The sequence below is a fragment of the Branchiostoma lanceolatum genome, chromosome 4 (assembly GCF_035083965.1).
Source record: "Branchiostoma lanceolatum isolate klBraLanc5 chromosome 4, klBraLanc5.hap2, whole genome shotgun sequence".
Taxonomy (NCBI): Eukaryota; Metazoa; Chordata; class Leptocardii; order Amphioxiformes; family Branchiostomatidae; genus Branchiostoma; species Branchiostoma lanceolatum.
The window spans coordinates 22,035,950-22,052,759 of record NC_089725.1 but is presented as its reverse complement, the minus strand read 5'-3'; the positions used below and the strand labels follow the sequence as shown (position 1 = coordinate 22,052,759).

General features: G+C 44.7%; 2 protein-coding genes across 5 annotated transcripts in view; one reads left to right on the top strand and one right to left on the bottom strand.

The window, feature by feature from the left end:
* LOC136433356 (centriole, cilia and spindle-associated protein-like) overlaps positions 1–6,415 on the bottom strand; it is a 26,871-nt gene extending 20,456 nt beyond the window's left edge. The window contains exons 1-2 of one of the 3 annotated variants that reach the window (XM_066425490.1): positions 6,226–6,415; positions 4,747–5,203 (exon numbers count right to left, since the gene is read on the bottom strand). In XM_066425490.1, coding sequence (XP_066281587.1) covers positions 4,747–5,155 — 409 coding nt within the window. In that variant the 5' untranslated portion in view covers positions 5,156–5,203; positions 6,226–6,415. Of the gene's footprint in view, positions 1–4,746; positions 5,204–5,572; positions 5,756–6,225 lie in introns of those variants that run through there. The other 2 variants (XM_066425487.1, XM_066425488.1) reach the window with 2 other exon arrangements.
* LOC136433355 (RNA-binding protein Nova-1-like) lies at positions 5,829–16,810 on the top strand. Of its 2 annotated transcripts, none has more exons than XM_066425485.1 (4): positions 5,829–6,200; positions 7,230–7,379; positions 9,182–9,330; positions 10,398–16,810. In XM_066425485.1, exons 1-4 carry the CDS (start codon positions 6,023–6,025, stop codon positions 11,454–11,456), a joined length of 1,536 nt encoding a protein of 511 aa, XP_066281582.1. In that variant the 5' UTR covers positions 5,829–6,022; the 3' UTR covers positions 11,457–16,810. The 2 variants fall into 2 exon arrangements, with proteins under 2 accessions (XP_066281582.1, XP_066281583.1); XM_066425486.1 differs by lacking the exon at positions 5,829–6,200 and adding an exon at positions 6,834–7,056.

The window sequence follows — 16,810 nt, the reverse complement described above, 5'->3', positions numbered from 1 at the left end:
CAAGACCGGATTTACACCGGTTAGTCTGCGGTTAAAGACACCGATCTATGGCTTCAAAGCTAACAGGATCATCGCTAACACGGAAAGGAAGCTGCTTAACGAGCGTATACGCCAAATCAACTATAAATTGGACTGTTTAAAGGCGCAACAAAAGGATCTCCAGGATATACTTCGGGATCGCTTATCCAGTGATGCTTTCGCGGAGGTTTTGGAGTTTACGGCTCGAGTTCAACTGAGACGACATGAAAAGGTGAAATCAAGACAACAGAACAAATTTGATCGTTTGTCTCAAAAAAATCCCATTAACAGAGCGGATTTCGACCCCAATTGGAGACGTTCAGGATCGACAGTACAAGACAAGACTGATGAAAGGTGGGTTAGAAATTTGAGCTCCTATGATTTGTCGGACACTGAAAATGCTGTACTTTCGAAAGGTTTGAACTTTGCCATTACGCCTAACAAACTCCCTGTTGTTGACATCATTACGGAAACGGAATCTGCTATACGCAGGGCACATTTGCCACATAGAAAAGCTGAAGCCTTACGCACGAAGATTTCTACCACCTTGAAGGTTGCGAAACTTCCGGACAGTAACCTAACACGGGATGAACGGAAAGCGATTCAAAACCTTTCTAACAATTCAAATATCATAATTCTTCCAGCTGACAAAGGGAGATGCACTGTAGTGTTGGATAAAGAACAATACGATACTAAAGTGCAAAGCCTATTACAAGACGAGAACACATATTTGCCTTTAAAGAGGGACCCGACATCGAGCTGCAGAACTAAAATCAATGTGGCGCTCAAGAAATTGGAACGGGACAAGGTTATTGATCGATCGACTTATCTCAAGTTATATCCTAAAGGACTACAACCTCCAGCTTTTTATGGATTACCCAAGATACATAAAACGGACATTCCTCTTCGTCCTATCGTTTCAAGCATACGATCAGTGACTTATAATCTTGCACGTTTCTTAGCCAACATCATAGGCCCTCTGGTTGGAAAATCGGTTCATCATGTTCAAAACAGCTCGGATTTTGTCAGCAAAATCAAGGACATTCGTGTTGAGGATGATGAGATCATTACTTCTTTTGATGTATGTTCTCTGTTCACATCTATACCACCTAAAGGAGCGGTTGAAGTAGTGAGGGAATTCCTTGAAGCTGATGATACCCTCGGAGAGAGATCTAAACTATCGGTAGATCAGATTTGTCAGCTTTTGGAACTCTGTCTTGAGTGTACGTATTTTACCTATGACGGTAAATTCTACAAACAGTTACACGGCTGTGCCATGGGTTCTCCCGTTTCTCCTATCGTGGCTAATCTGTATATGGAGAGGTTTGAGGCTAAGGCTATCAGTACTTTTCCCGGCATCCCTCCTGCAAACTGGTTCAGATATGTGGACGACACGTGGTGTAGACTCAAGAAAGATGTGGCGGATGACTTCTTTGAACACATCAATCATGTTGACAAACACATCAAGTTTACCGAGGAGAGGAGTCTCAACAACACCCTACCTTTCTTGGATGCTCAACTTAGGGTTGAGAGTGATGGTCTTATCAACGTAGAGGTTTATCGTAAACCGACACACACTGACCAGTATCTCAATTTTGAGTCACATCACCCCTTGGAACATAAACTCGGTGTTATAAGAACTTTGTATAACAGAGCCGATAACATCGTTACGTCTGTGGAAGCCAAAGCCAAGGAGCAGAAACACCTCAAGAAGGCTTTATCTAGATGTGGTTATAAGTCTTGGACTTTTAATAAGGCTTTGAAACCCACAAACGCATCTAGGAAACCTTCACAAAACTCTCAACTGGATAGATCCAAAACGGTGAACACTACAATTCCTTATGTTCAAGGAGTGTCGGAAAAAATCAGACGTCTGCTGCAGATTCATAACATCGCCACCAATTTCAAGCCCTATTCCACTTTAAGACAGAGATTATTTCATCCCAAGGACAAAATCAAGAACGACATTAAGTCTGACGTTGTTTACCGACTGAAGTGTGAGGACCCGCATTGTAAGGACACCTACATCGGTGAAACTAGCCAGCCCTTGAGGACAAGATATAAACAACACTGCAGAGCGAGCAACAGTGGTTTTTCTTCTGCTATATGGCATCACCTTAACAGACATAACGGACATTCGTTCCAGCTTGACTCTACGGACATCTTAGATAGGGAATCGCGATGGTATGAACGTGGTGTTAAAGAAGCAGTGTATGAAAGGATCCATCGACCATCACTTAACCGGAAAGGTGGCCTTAGGATCGAACTTTCCAGTACATGGGACAGTGCTTTGAAACGTATTTGATTATCTATTATAGGTCTGTTTTGTGGAATTTAATGTTTTTCAAGCCGCTCTGACATACCTTGTATTGTAGAACGAACATCTATTTATATCTGAACATTTTTAGAACGCTTTAGTCGTTACTTTTTGTTTATTTAGAACTTAGGAATTAACATTCTTTACGCATCATAAGTAAACTTCTCGTTGAAAAAGGGCGGTCTGATGGACGCCCGAAACGTCCGATTTTTTATCGATATTTATCCAGATGTATAGTTTAAATCGTACTACTCTATAGTTATGTTATGTTAATTAACTATCAGTAAAGAGGAACTGGGTCAAACCTAAGTAAGATTTCGCCCACATACCGCACCTTAACTGATTAAATGGCCATATAGGATCAACACCTTGAAAGATTAAGTAGCCAGCTGATGTGTGATCAAAGTCATTTCAGAGGGGAGAAGGCACCGTTTTCCTAATGGGTAGAGGTGTGCATTCATGCACCTTGCTGATGGTATACCTTGAAATTTGTAACAGTGGACTTGCAGACCAATTGATTTTTTTTCAAAATCACAAGTATTGCTGTTGTTTAAAGCTGAGAAATAGAATATCTTTTACCTTTTCAACATATGATACAAAAGATGTTCAATCAGTAGTTATTGCGAAAAGATTGGGTAATGACAGAAATTGGACGAGTTCAATGATTGACACGAATATAATCCCTTCCTCTATTGCAAGATTAGAACAAAAGACAATGGCCTGTTTGCTTTCTGGCTTTGCTTTTCTCCAAGCTGCAAATTGCAGGAACATCTATAGACTTAAAAAGTAATTAACGGCTCTATACACTTCCTATCCTCTGCATTGAAGAAAATATATAACATCCTGGAGGCATTATCACTAGTATCCAGGCAATCCTTAGGTTGGGAAAACCCTGAGATATTGGGAATAAAACAATTCTTTGTTGAAAATTAGCAAACCATGATGCTGGGTAGTAAAATGCAGGAATTCAGCATCAGCCTGATGATCAAACAGCCCAGTAAGCTGGGAGGGTAAGGTTTCAGCTTACACAGGAAAATGTGGGCGAACAAGTTAGGTTCTGGGATTTCTGCCTTTTGTCAAGTAGACAGGTACACAATATAAAGGTACAGATGGGAAGAGCTATCTTGGTCTTCCAAGCATGTTCATCTACATGTACCACTAGATGTAAGTACATGTAGCACAGTATTTGAAATCCTACAAATCCATCATATCAGATCAGAGTCATGAGAGAGGTAAAATACATGTAGAGTGAACCTCCAAGTAGATGTATGACTGAAGCTTGTTTTTCAGCATTTTATACATGTATGCTTTGATGACAGTGTATTCTACCTGTTTGTCTCGCCCTTGTGCAAGGATGATCTGTTGGTAGCTAAAGATTGATACTGCGTAAGAACATTCAAGGTATTTGTAAAATCGTTTTTTTTTAAACTGTTGTATTATACCAAATTGGTGTTAGGCCAACTTGATAATGCCTTGCTAAAAGGAACTCCCATGTCTGTCTTTTTGCCCACAGCTAAAAATATTCCCAGTCCTCTTCCTGCTTCAAATTTGGAGAAGCAAATGTGAATGCAAGCTAGCCAGGTCGAAATTGCTGAAGATGACCTGGTACAATTCTCACATATTTCTGTACAAGGTCTAGGACGAAGGCCTTCAAGGTTTAACACAGGAGATCATTCTGAGCTCTGATTGGTGGTCTGACTCCGACTCTGAGCAATAGCGTTAAATGTGGAAGCTATCAGCCTCGCAGAATACATGTATTTTCTATGAAGCATGACATGAGCATTCCTTTCAAAACTGTTTGAACAAGTTTGTACACTGCATGATTTGTACGAGTTCTCAAGGTAGGATTAATAAGTATGAAAAATACATGTACGAGCAGCAATCCTTTGATATTTTATCAATTTTTGAGACTAATAGACAAATGACACTATCTAGAGATATATTCATTAGTTGTATCCTCCTAATAATGATACTATAATATGGATGTGCACAGAACAAGATTTTGATATTTTGTGGCTGCATTGCTGACAGTATACCGTATCATAATGTGACAAATTATACATGCAAATTTTGGGGCCATGGGGTTATTCCAGCAGTGTATCGATTGAACTTGGTTTTCCTGGGTCAAGGTTGTGTCAAATGAAACTTTGACATACAAAATATCTGACCATGAACTCAGAAATATAGATTATTAAAGCATCCAGACTAGTGTCTCCAGAGTCCAGACTTTCTTTTGTTCCAAAGTTTGCCCAAGGAGTTTCCAAATTTTGAAATCCCTTGTTTTTATTGTCGTGTAACTGGAGACAGCTTGCTGTCATTAACCTAACAATAAGTAACATTTCTTGGTTTGTTTTGCAGTATAAACCTTACTATGTATATCATAAATCACCCATGTCTTGGAGCATAGTTACCTGATGGTCTGGGAGGAGCATCAATGTCGCCAGCATCATGTCCCTGTCCTGGTGCATGTCTGCCCACTTCCGCTCTCCTGTCACTTGCCCATCCATCCGGTGTCTGCACTTCCTGGTCACGTTTCTGGTCAACGGGCAGTCTATTCTGTTCCTCCTCGTTAGACCAGACGTCGACCGGCGCAGTCTGCGGCCTCCCGCCGGCACCGGCGCCATCATCACTGCCACTGTCCGTGTCACTGTCCCACCGTTGCTGCCAGGCCCACGGCGTATGGCTGTGCTCTGTGCGACGCCGCTGCACGCGGTAGTCAACATTATCTTCCCACAGTTTCAGGAACCTGTGGTCTGCCCATCTCGGCCCTTTGTACTGCTTGGAATATTCAGTTTTCTTGGGGCTGGCTTTGACCCCCATGCTCGTTGCACCGTATCACACTCAAGGTTGCCAGAGTTAAACATCAACCTGAAAACGTCAGTTAAACAGGAATCATTCATGTTAATGGCTTGTAAATCTATCAACGTTTACGACCCCATAACAAAGCTCAGTCAGTCAAAACACTGCGCTGTTGGACTTCAGACAATGACGACATTTACACAGTTACCCCACAGCTGGGCAACACCCACTACACTGCTACCAAAACACCCACCCCTGTTGACACAACTTTTACAAGGCTCTCTAGCAAATACCCACAGTGAAAAAGTCAACTACTCTTGCAAAGAATCATGTTGGGATTGGGAGGGGGGTGTTCCCAAACATCAGCCTGATTAGGCAATCAATACTTCTTAACCATCATGTGTTTACTTCTCAAGTGCCACAAAGCTTTGCACCTACCAACAACTTGTGTTAAAGGGGTCTAAGTTGTCTTAAATGTGACCAGAATAACATTTTTACCACTCAGGTGTGCAGAGCAGGTAAAAATCTTGTCGCAAGGGACGCCAGCCTCGTTTCCAATCTTTTCGCAGCGCGTTCTCGTTCCCACCCCGCCCACTTTACCCTGGGCACGAGAGGTGTCATCCGAAACCGCTTCACTAATGATTAACAGTGATATCGTTCCGCCGCCGTCGGCATCTGTGGAATTGAACACAAATCGTAAACAGGTTCTTGCACGGATGGGAGGTTTGCTGAGGGGGTTGTAATCTTCCCGCGAGTCCCCTGTGGCCTTTCCGGCGGAATATTTTGGTCGTTTTTGGGAAATGCAGCTCAGTTGAGCAGCGAAAGTAGTGCAGAGAGGGTTTGTCGCGCGCCGCATCACAGCCCGTGTGTTTATCTCCCACCGTGTGCATGTTGGAGTGGCAGAGTGCGTGCGGCAGTGCAATGGCCTCGGACTTCCAGGATGGGGGCACGCACGTAGCGGGAGTACCCGCGCTGGATGTCGACCCTACGGACTCCCGTAAGAGACCGTTGGAGGGAGCAGTTGAGATGGGAAACTCGAAGCGATCGAACTTCGGTGGGGAAGGAGGTAAGGAAATCTGGCGATTACTTACTTTTCGGCCTTCCGCATTCTGCCTTGTGCGCAAGCTGGTCTGTGATGTAGGAACGTGATTTTGCAGGCGTTACATGTCATGCAAGTGTTTCTCATCGGCGAGGGAAAGCGCGGCAAGTCTGGTGACTGTCGCTGAACTAGCGGGGGGCTGGCCCCGCTGCCCTGCGCACAGCCACCGGGGGTGTACCGTTTCAATGAAGTAAACGGCATCATTGGTATTTGTCTTGGGTAAACGTTGTTGCGTAGCGATGGCTTGTCGGATTTACTACCGACTTGTTTAGGGTGCCGAGTACGCTATCATATAGCTTCCTGAATGGTCGCAAAAAACTTGCCGAAGCACAGCTGGCCCTCTTACGGTCAATTACTAGCTGGCGACCGCTTTATTTCGCATTACACGAGCCCCAGTAGAACTAATTTGCAAGAGAGGTGAAAGGGCTGTGGATATTGATCATTACAGATCTGTCGAAAGTCTGCTCAGCATTCGATTACCCTGTTTTCAATTTCAAGTCCGATACGTGAGATCATTTCGATCGAGCCCGAGGCTAAGAGACGTGATAAATCAGGACCAGGAGTTGTCATGTTGCCGGACTTAACACTCCATCACTTAGGACTAGCGCCGCTTGCGGAGCACACAGGCAGTCCGCTCCCGCTTTTCCCCACACGGGTCCCGACCGCCGCACCGGCTTTTCCCTTCTTTCCGGGATTTTGAATTTGTCCAACGATCGGGCCTTCCTAAAGGCGAGACGCATCAAGCCGGCTCGTTCTTATCCCCAAACCGAACTCATCTGCAATAGCTTTGCGAGCATGGCAGGGGGCAACGACGGTCAGGGAGGTTAGTTGGGCCCGGTTTATGCATGCACGCACCCCCGACGGGCCACCATCGGCCCCATCTCTGCATTGCATATCCATGTTTCTCGCTTGACAAACCCTACAGCTCGGCCCTGCGCCGCTGCCGCCGCTGCAGCTTTCCTCACGCACTAACGTCTTGTCTTTTCTTCATGGCAGGGCCCGAGGACGGACAGCTCCTTCTCAAGGTGCTGATCCCCAGCTACGCCGCCGGCTCTATCATCGGAAAGGGTGGTCAGACCATCGTGCAGCTACAGAAAGAGACGGGAGCGACGATAAAGCTCTCCAAATCCAATGATTTCTACCCAGGTAAGATGCATTAATTATTCTTTCATCTCCCCGCCACCCCCACGCACTAACCCACCCAGACCTATATATGTACATGTATCGGACAGGTTCCCTGGGAATCCCTGATCCCAAAGCTCTAACATTGTTTGGATTTTTCAAGAACATGTCTACTATTGTTGACCAAAGTCCATCTTGTGTTGTTACGCATCCATTGAAATTCCGTGACAGCCGCTCTCCAGTGAAAGTTAAATCTGCATATTTCTAGGTGTGCTTTTGGGATTTGTCAAGGTTCATGAACATTCCTCACACATAGGCCATGTTCCGAGGCTTGGTGGAATTCAAATCTTGAAGCAACAAATCAGTGAGAATCAGTAAGACTCTGGCTTATCATGCTTTATCAAAGTTGATGAGAAAGAAGGGTTGAATAGGCAGCAAACTGTGACCAAAACAACACAGACTGGACAAGGCTAGCTGAGGGAATTGCATGCCCTGAGGTGAGGAAGTCATTTCACCAGGTGAATAGGCATGGATGAAAGGTGTAACATATCATTCCTGTCAACCACTTTGACATGTTACCATGCTCACATTGTTAACGACAGTTTGAGGTAATGTTTTTCTCAAACCAGCTGTGTGATTCGGTCAGAAAGGGACCCTGTGTGACCTGAGTGAAGTAAGGTTTAGCAGAGGTAGGTTATGTCAACTCAGACTTGACATGCTTCTGACATGTCCCAGCTCTGCAGCAGGAAACTTTACTGTAAATTTCTATTCTCCGGTAGCCCATTAGATTTTAATAATGAGAAGGACTAGCAGTATTATCACATTAGTGGGTGCTAGATAATTATGTACAAACACACAACACATTCTAGTGCAAATGACACAGAGCTAATCTGTTTTCTATAGACCAGGGTAAAATGGCCATGTATAAATTTATGCAAAGGATGTAGGATTGCAAATTTCTATGCCCCTGTGACTGTGTGTGTTGACCTGGCCATGTTGTGGTGTAAGTAGGTCTAGTTACCTAGCTGCACTTCATATGTGATTAGAATTATTGCCATGCTGTGGTTAATTTACAATTTGTGTCCATGGGACATGATGAATGGCCAGTGTGTCTGGCCCTGGTTGGGAGACCTGAAACTGGATATTGAGCCATTTGAATCCCTCCTGGCTTTATCAGAACTCTGTAACCTTCCCTTGCCTTGCCTGTTGAGCTATGTCCACATGTGCCTACAGTCCCTGTTTACATATGGCATGTGCTTGATGTTAATTATGGACTACTTGTTAAGTGGCAAGGACAACTTTCACAGAGATGTGTCCTCTGGAATGATATCTGTGTGTTCAGTTCCAGTTGAACCCTGGGTGACACATTTCGGTGTCCCCGTTGGAGGCAGAAGTATGTTACCTATTAACAGTCAGGGAGATCAAGTTACCACTGTTAGTTTGGGAGTATAAAAGCTGATAAAATAACATTTCCTTCCTTGCACCATGTAACACACGCCTGTAGTGTATTATCAGCCTTTGAAAGCATTTCTTGAAGGAAAGGTTGAATATTTCCAGACACTTCAGTTGGCTTCCTGTTGTCTGAGGTTGGGCGGCACTCTGCCAGCACAGTGCTGGAACAGATTGAATTACACCTGATGAAACTAGGCAAGATACACCCATTAATTATCTGTCAACCCCTCCAGATTGGATAGGTCTGCTTTATTACTAATATTACCTTCATTACCCTCAACATACTAACCTCTTTGACAGGTCCATAATGGTAAATGTTTTGTATGCTAAATAAACAGTTTAAATGGTTGTCCTCCCCTGTTTATTGTTGTTAGGAACAACGGAGAGGATAGTTGTGATTACTGGCAGTGAGGATTCACTGAAAAGTGTCCACAAGTTCCTCATGGAGAAAATCGGCCAAGCACCACAGCCCCCTGCCAAGTCACCCAGTGAACAAAATGCCAACAACAACCGTGCCAAACAGGTATGGATTGCATTTCCACCATTTTCACCCTCTCTTCTGGTTCAAAAGCCCATGAAAATTGTAACTGCCATTCATGTAGCTACTGTGGGTCAGGGAGCGGCCTAGTTGGCCCCTCAATGGGGCTTTCAAAAAGCACCACATATGGCCCTATTGTCCTATATTATCGGCAGGGAAGTAGACAAAAAAAATTCACGGCCTGAAAGGCATATGGATGCATAAAAAACGGTCATTACTGCCAAAACTAAACTACCCCAGACATACTGTTACACAGTTATTTGTATAAGGTACATGGGGGTAAACATGATACCCATCCTTTTGTTTTGGCAACTGTGCATTTCTTTGCCTTGAGCATGTACCTGCTTGTAAACACAAAAGGCCAACAAGGAGGGCTGGCATTAAGAAAACATGGCCGCTGCTTCTCGCATTTGCAAGTTAATAGGGAGGCCCACTGCTAGGGTAAAATTGTCATGCAGATGTATAGGTTTTTGTTCACGGCTGTGAATTTATGCTTAAATTGAAGCCATTCAGTAGTTACCTCTAGTGTATGTTTTGCAAATGGCAGTTATTTATACATTCTCCTATTCTACTTTACCCAGAGAATTGTGTTGAAGCCGTCCCTTTGTTGTGTATGTGCCAATATCTCCCTGTGACCCAAAGGTTCCAGTTCTATGTCTAATGCAATCCTGATAGCAAATTTTTGCCCCATTATGGAGAGTACTTGGAACGCAAATTGCAATTACCAGGCAAGTAGGTCTGTTCCCACAAATGATATTGCCGGAGACAGACATATATTATATGCGGCCCATGGAGCCTGCATCAAAATTGCTGTGGGGAGCCAAATTGCCCATTTGTAATTCACAATCCGGTGCCAGGCAGCTCTATGAAACACATCATGCCTGCCAAAGTGGGATGAATCAAGTCTATGAACCACCAATATTAGATGACTGGGCATAGGACTGACATTTTATGACAAACCGCAGTAATCACCAGCGTTGTTCACGTAGCTGCAATTAATATTTTGATTAGGGTCGTTTTGACTGATAGGGTTATTCTTTTTCCGCATGCAGGTGAAAATTGTAGTTCCCAACAGTACGGCAGGATTGATCATAGGAAAAGGTGGAGCTACCATCAAGTTCATAATGGAGCAGACGGGGTCGCGTGTTCAGATCTCACAGAAAGCCACCAATGGCATCAATCTTCCAGAGCGGGTAATCACCATCACAGGCGAACCGGAGCAGAATGACAAAGCATGTGCTTTCATTGTTAACAAAATTGTGGAGGATCCACAGAGTGGAAGCTGTCCGAATATCAGCTATGCCACATACACTGGACCTGTAGCCAATGCGAACCCCACTGGTTCTCCTTATGCTAGTCCCATGTCACCACTACAAAATGGCAGTGCTTCTCCTACTGCCCTGGCAGCACAAAGCCTGTCCAATCTGGGTTTTAGCTTAGGAGCTGCGGGTTTGGGGCCTGTGGGTCAGGCAGATGCAGCAGCTGCACACATTACAGCTGCGCTCAACACACTAGCTACTTATGGCTATTCCAACCTTACAGGTGGATTGGGGGTGAGTCTGGGAGGGGGGGCAGCAACACTTCCTACAGCAGTAGGCGTCACGAATGGGGCCAGCCCGCCAGCAACGTTACTGACAAACTACAGTAGTAATGGCACGGCTACCAACGGTGTTCGAGAGAGCTCAGGTTTTAACGGCACCTCCAGTGCGGCCAATGGGTATAACATAGGTGCCCTGGGCAACGCCAATGCTGCCGCCTTTGGGGCTGGTTCCTTGGGTGCCCTGGGAGCGTTCAGTGGAGCTGCAGGTTTGTTGGGGCTGGCCAACACTGAGAAACTTTTGGATGGGTCCAAAAATGTGGTAGAGTTAGAAGTACCCGAAAACTTGGTGGGAGCCATTTTGGGGAAGGGAGGCAAAACTCTAGTGGAGTTCCAGGAGTACAGTGGGGCTCGCATCCAGATTTCCAAGAAAGGGGAGTTTACCCCTGGCACAAACAACAGAAAAGTGACTATAACAGGAACCCCTGCTGCCACGCAGACTGCACAGTACCTGGTCAGAGCACGGATTGCACAAGAGGAAGCCATGAGAGCCAAGAAGCAGCAGCAGAAGTAGCAGGCACCAAGACTCAAAAGACGTAAGTGAAGTCATTCTGTCTCAGACCATTTCCTTCCTTCTTGAGTTCCAGCATCTCACAGTGCTTCCCAAGAACTTTGACTGGACTCATCAGTATTATGTGTACCCATTGCCATAATGCTCTCTATTCATGTGGAAAGCCACAGGACCATGTCTGTACCACTGAGTCCAAGGCAACGTACCCCATGACATGGTATCATCTGCCTACAACATCCATTGAACTGTGGAGCACCCCCATGCAAAGGTAATGGGCACTGACTGGTCAAGCTTCTTAGTCTAGAGCTGGCTCCAAAATAATTCATCCCATGCCATCTTCAAGACATGTGCAAATGGATTGACAAGTTGTCAGGTTCTCCAGTGGGTGGCAGGCAGATGCTGTACCTTGACTCGTGCCATGTGACTCATGCCATATAGTGACAACCTCTTGCCAAACTCTCTCTGTCCTAGCTCTTCCAAGCAATACCCAGTGGGTGTTAAATCTTTCTATGTGCCAGTCGATACCTTCCTATCCATGAAGTACATTTGCTGTTATAACACCTCCAAACATGTAGTCTCTTACCATGCTGACTACAGCTTTGATAGATCTACAATACAGTGGTTTTCATCCACTTGTCAACTACGTAAATAAGAGAATGTAGAGTAAATGTTGTATTTTCCACTCTTCCTACATTAGTGGTTCCTAAAACAGAGACGCTAATTATTTTTAATTTGTTTATATGGGAGGCTTTGTATTTCTCTTTGATACAAAAGCTGAATTTTAAATGATTTGCTATGATTGTAAAGAGAAAGTCATATTAAAATTATTTTGAAGTACAACATTGAAGGATTCAACTTTTACTTTTGTTATTTTGTTTTTACTCCGCATTGTATTTACACATATATAGATATTGTATGGATTGCTCGATTGTAGTTTGCTACTTGTATAATTATTAGATATATGTAGATAGTAGTGCTTGCAGTGGTAGATGCAGGATTGTGCAATATTGTGTAAAACCAAGTCCATGTCACAGTGGAAGGTGGGTTGTTGTGTATTGCTGTAGCTACCACAACTAGTGTACCATACACATGATGTTAACAAGCATTGTCATTTCACACCATCCTCATACATAAACCATAGTCACCATCTCACAAATTGTGTCTGTGTCATTTTTTCATTCTCATGACTGCACATGGCATTTGTTGGCATTGTTCTAGGCATGTTTTTAATACCTAATCATGTCCATACCTCAGCAGCCATTGCCATTGTACTGGTACAGTAACATTCCACACCAGTGCTGCCGTCACCCAATGGCATTGCTTCTAGCTGTAGCATGCTGGTTGTTGTTTGGAAGTCGTCAACCCAACGAACTACTAATCACGGGACTGCATCGTGCGCATGAGCCTTGTCCCTCCGAGCAAGTGGCCTTCTTTGCCATCCATAAAAAAGTCGGATGGTTTCCTCCATGTAATATAAATATATCCAGCAAATCAGAGAATCTAGGATGTGAGCTAATGTAGGGATTGGATGGGTGACTTGAGGTAGTTGTGGCTGCCAACATGCTAGTCTTTCTCTGACTTGTGTTACAATTACATTCTTCCTCCCCCTCCCTCCCTCCCTGCAAGTTTGCCTGCACTATGGTTTCTTCTCATAATCACCCTTAGCACCATATCCCCAGCAGCACCTTTATTCATCAGCCGCTTGAACCCGGCTGATATTCTATCTCTCACTTTGACCCAGTCTGTTCAAGACAGACTGTACCTGATCCTGACCAGGAGATTCCAGACCTGACCTTTGCATGGTGCTACTCAGGTGGCCAATCCAGGTCAGGGCTCCTGCACAATACCATCACACCAGTATCGGTCTGTCTCTCTTCTGTTCATGATTACTTTGCTTCTGTGGAAGTTTTGTCTACTTTTTCCCCCTAACAGATTATTTTCATGCAAATGAGCTACCTCACCCCCTTTAATACACCTCCCAATTACAATTTAATCACCTCACACAATTCACCTTTGTGTTTCATTACAGTGCTTCATTTGAGCTTCTTCTGTCCAAGCCACACCACCTAATTTCCACCCCTGAATGCTTATTAAGAGGCGGGCTTTCGACAGCAAATGACAATACATTCTGGTCGGCATTATGAGACATTAGTAATCGCCTGGGGCCCATATTATTCATCACTGTGCAGCCTGCCATTCTCCCACCTGAGCCGAGCCCAAGGCGTTATCTGACAATCCGTTACGGTCCGTTATGGAAATTCATGGTCCCTACAATATGAGCAGTGTCAAATTCACATAGCATAATTGACTAAAATGAGAGGGGACCGACTATATTTATTCCAAAGTTTGGTTTGAAAACAGCTGCTGAAGAGATTTATAATATTCCGTCAAAACATCGGTTCCCAATGATTGAATGAGGCCGGATAGCAGCACTGATATTTTTGGGGCACAGATGACTGCCGTCAGTTATATCTTCCGCGGTCGCCCCATCTCCCCTAGCCCATTTTCAACGGTAGGACACGGAATTTCCCCTCAAAACATCCAATTAGTTCCGTTCCCAGCAAATTACAGATGTTTTTCCTTCCGCGTTGGAGCTCTCCGGCTCCATACGCAGGCGGGAAGCGGGTTCCTGTCCCCGTGTTTCCCCCCGACACAAATTCCCCAGCAGGTCAGCGAAAAGCAAGCCCATGGTTGCAGGGACCCATGTCTCTGCCACTTCTGACAAGCTAAATAGGACCCAGCTGTGTGGAGGTTATTCGCAGTCCAGACAGGAGATGGGGAAAGGTCGCCCCCTCCGCTTTAGGATAACCTCGCTTACCGGGATGAGTTACTGTGATTTGCCAAGGCTTCACTACTCGCCTGTGGTCGGGTTAGGCGTTAAAAGTCACGTCTTTTCTGATTCGCACTGTTTCCACGCCCCTTCTATCACAAAACACGCCACCCAAATCAGAAAAATCAGAAAAAACATCAATGAAGGGCGTGATGTTTCGAAAACAGTCGAAGCCGCAAGTACGGTTTTGTGTCAGAGAAACCAAACCTGGTAAACGAGGTTTGCTTTATAATAGCACCTATAAAATATATCCTCCATGGCTTATCTCAAACCTCGTCGCACATAGAAGAATGACATTTGATAAATGCTACCCTCGATGCTGCTAGGAGTAGGACGTGCTGCTGTCAATGCTGTAAAATATTTCACTTCTCAACCTGAAGGGAGAGAAATCTGAGTTACAAACCTATCCATGGGGTGTTAAAAACATCCCCAACCTAATTAAGATGGCCCTGCAGACGGGTTTCCATTAGAAATTCCCACACACCCTGGCGATAAGTATCTATGCTGGGGGAAGCCAGCGCATCGTCAGCTCGATTTTTCGATACCATAAACAACCACAGAAATAAGGTTGACAACAGTCTGTAACGTGTGATCTGTAGCCACAACAAAGCCTGTAGACTCTGCCAGATCCGTGGCGTAGGTCCTGAAAGTTAGTGAAACGTGATATTTTGAATCTCGTAATACTTTCGTGTTCCGTTAGTCCTCCGAATATAGCCCTGTATTGTTCGCAGAGAGGTCTGTCATCCTTGTTCTTTGTGACATCAGTATAGCTTCCTGTCAGGCTCCAGTTGTTATCATTCTTCTATCGAACCCATGGCGATGGCCGCCCCGGGCAATGCATACACGGTTACTGTGACCATGTGCGTCCTGTATCCGATATCCAAACTGGACAGACCAAGAATTTATTTGTTTTTCTAAGAATTAACACTAGCTGCGAAACTAGGCACTGAAATCGTGGTCAGCACGTCGTAACACATGCGAATTACGTCGCTAAGTCTTGAAGAAGTGGATGTAGGTTAAGAATATTTTGGTAACCCTATAGTCCCCATCGAGTGGAATTTCGGGGGCGGGCCAGTTGTGCTTTTGGGGTGGATCAAAGCAAGTACTTGTGAATCAAAATGTTCGACATACAGTTCCATAGCTCGCTATCGAATGTTGTAACCGAACCGTAACTGTTTCTACCTATCCCAGACGGTTTCGAATTTTAAGACAACATTACTCTTGACACGATTTGGTTGGACCGAAAAATGGTTCATCCCTAACCCTGTGTTCTGGGGGGAGTGTCCGTTTCTAAGCTTTTCTGTGTCGTTGCACCGGACCTTTTCAAGCCCCATTCTATGGCTAATTCGTTCTGGTATTGTAACATGCCACAATGTGATTCTCAGGACCATGGAAAAGCGCCTGGAATTTTGACCACCGCTGGCTACTCATCGAAGTTAGTACTACCGGCCATCTGGGCAGAACTCGGACGGGCCACCATTTTGCTTTTCCTGCTAAAATAATGACGCCAGCCAAATTGTTTGATAATATGTGCCATCCACTACCTAAATCGAAACACTCGACAAAAAATAGACGACTGCTCTCTATTTTTAGTAAAATAAAGACGTCATGAAAGATTTGTACTTCGTCTTGGTGCTATAGCCTGCCACAAGGGTCAGGCCCCCTTATCTATGCACACGATCGTTCGGTTCATGGTCTATGCAAGAAGAGGAGCCGAAGGTAAACGACCGTGGTTTGCTGTTTGTATATGCGACCACGGGTGTTATCGATAATCATCATCAGCTGTGATTTATGGCGGAATACTGCCCGAGGCACAGCGGCGGCTTCCTGATAGGGCAGCTCACAATCCTCCGCTGTGCCCCCACACGTCACAGTATCTGTAGAATAACTCACGACGTCGGCTTTTTAAGACGAACCCCATGTGCGCAGCTCTGATATGCACGCACGGTAAGAGTATCCTAAAATTGAACGGTAAAGAACCGTACGGCGAACGAGTTATGAAATAATGATGAGCACACAGTCTTCCGTTACACAGAGGTCAGCGGCTACAACCGCAGCCTCCCCTATCAAGCCATCATTCCTCTTCCTCTCTCCAGCTATGCAACCAAACCGACAACGTCTGTACCATAACATTCTACATTACGTGTGTTCACACCGCCATGGCCGCCCTTAACACATTTCTACCTTCTATGCGCCAACATTTCTAGATCATCGTGAGTCAATTACGCATATGCATACAATGTCCTGACATGTAAAATGTGGGGAAGCGTGTCCTGATTTTCGGTGGTGAAATTTTCCGTTGATGGATTGTCATTTGTGAGCATTTATTGAGTGAGTTTCACACATCGTGTTCATTTGATATGGACTCAAAGCAGTTTCATGATCGGCGTTGGCGCCATGGATCGAGTATGCGAGATGTATGCTCCATTGATGGTGCAACCTAGATTTATTCTAATATCCCGCAGATGTGAAAACTATGTGCATAGAATTATATTTTTGTAATAAAATCAATATGGTCTGAATCCAG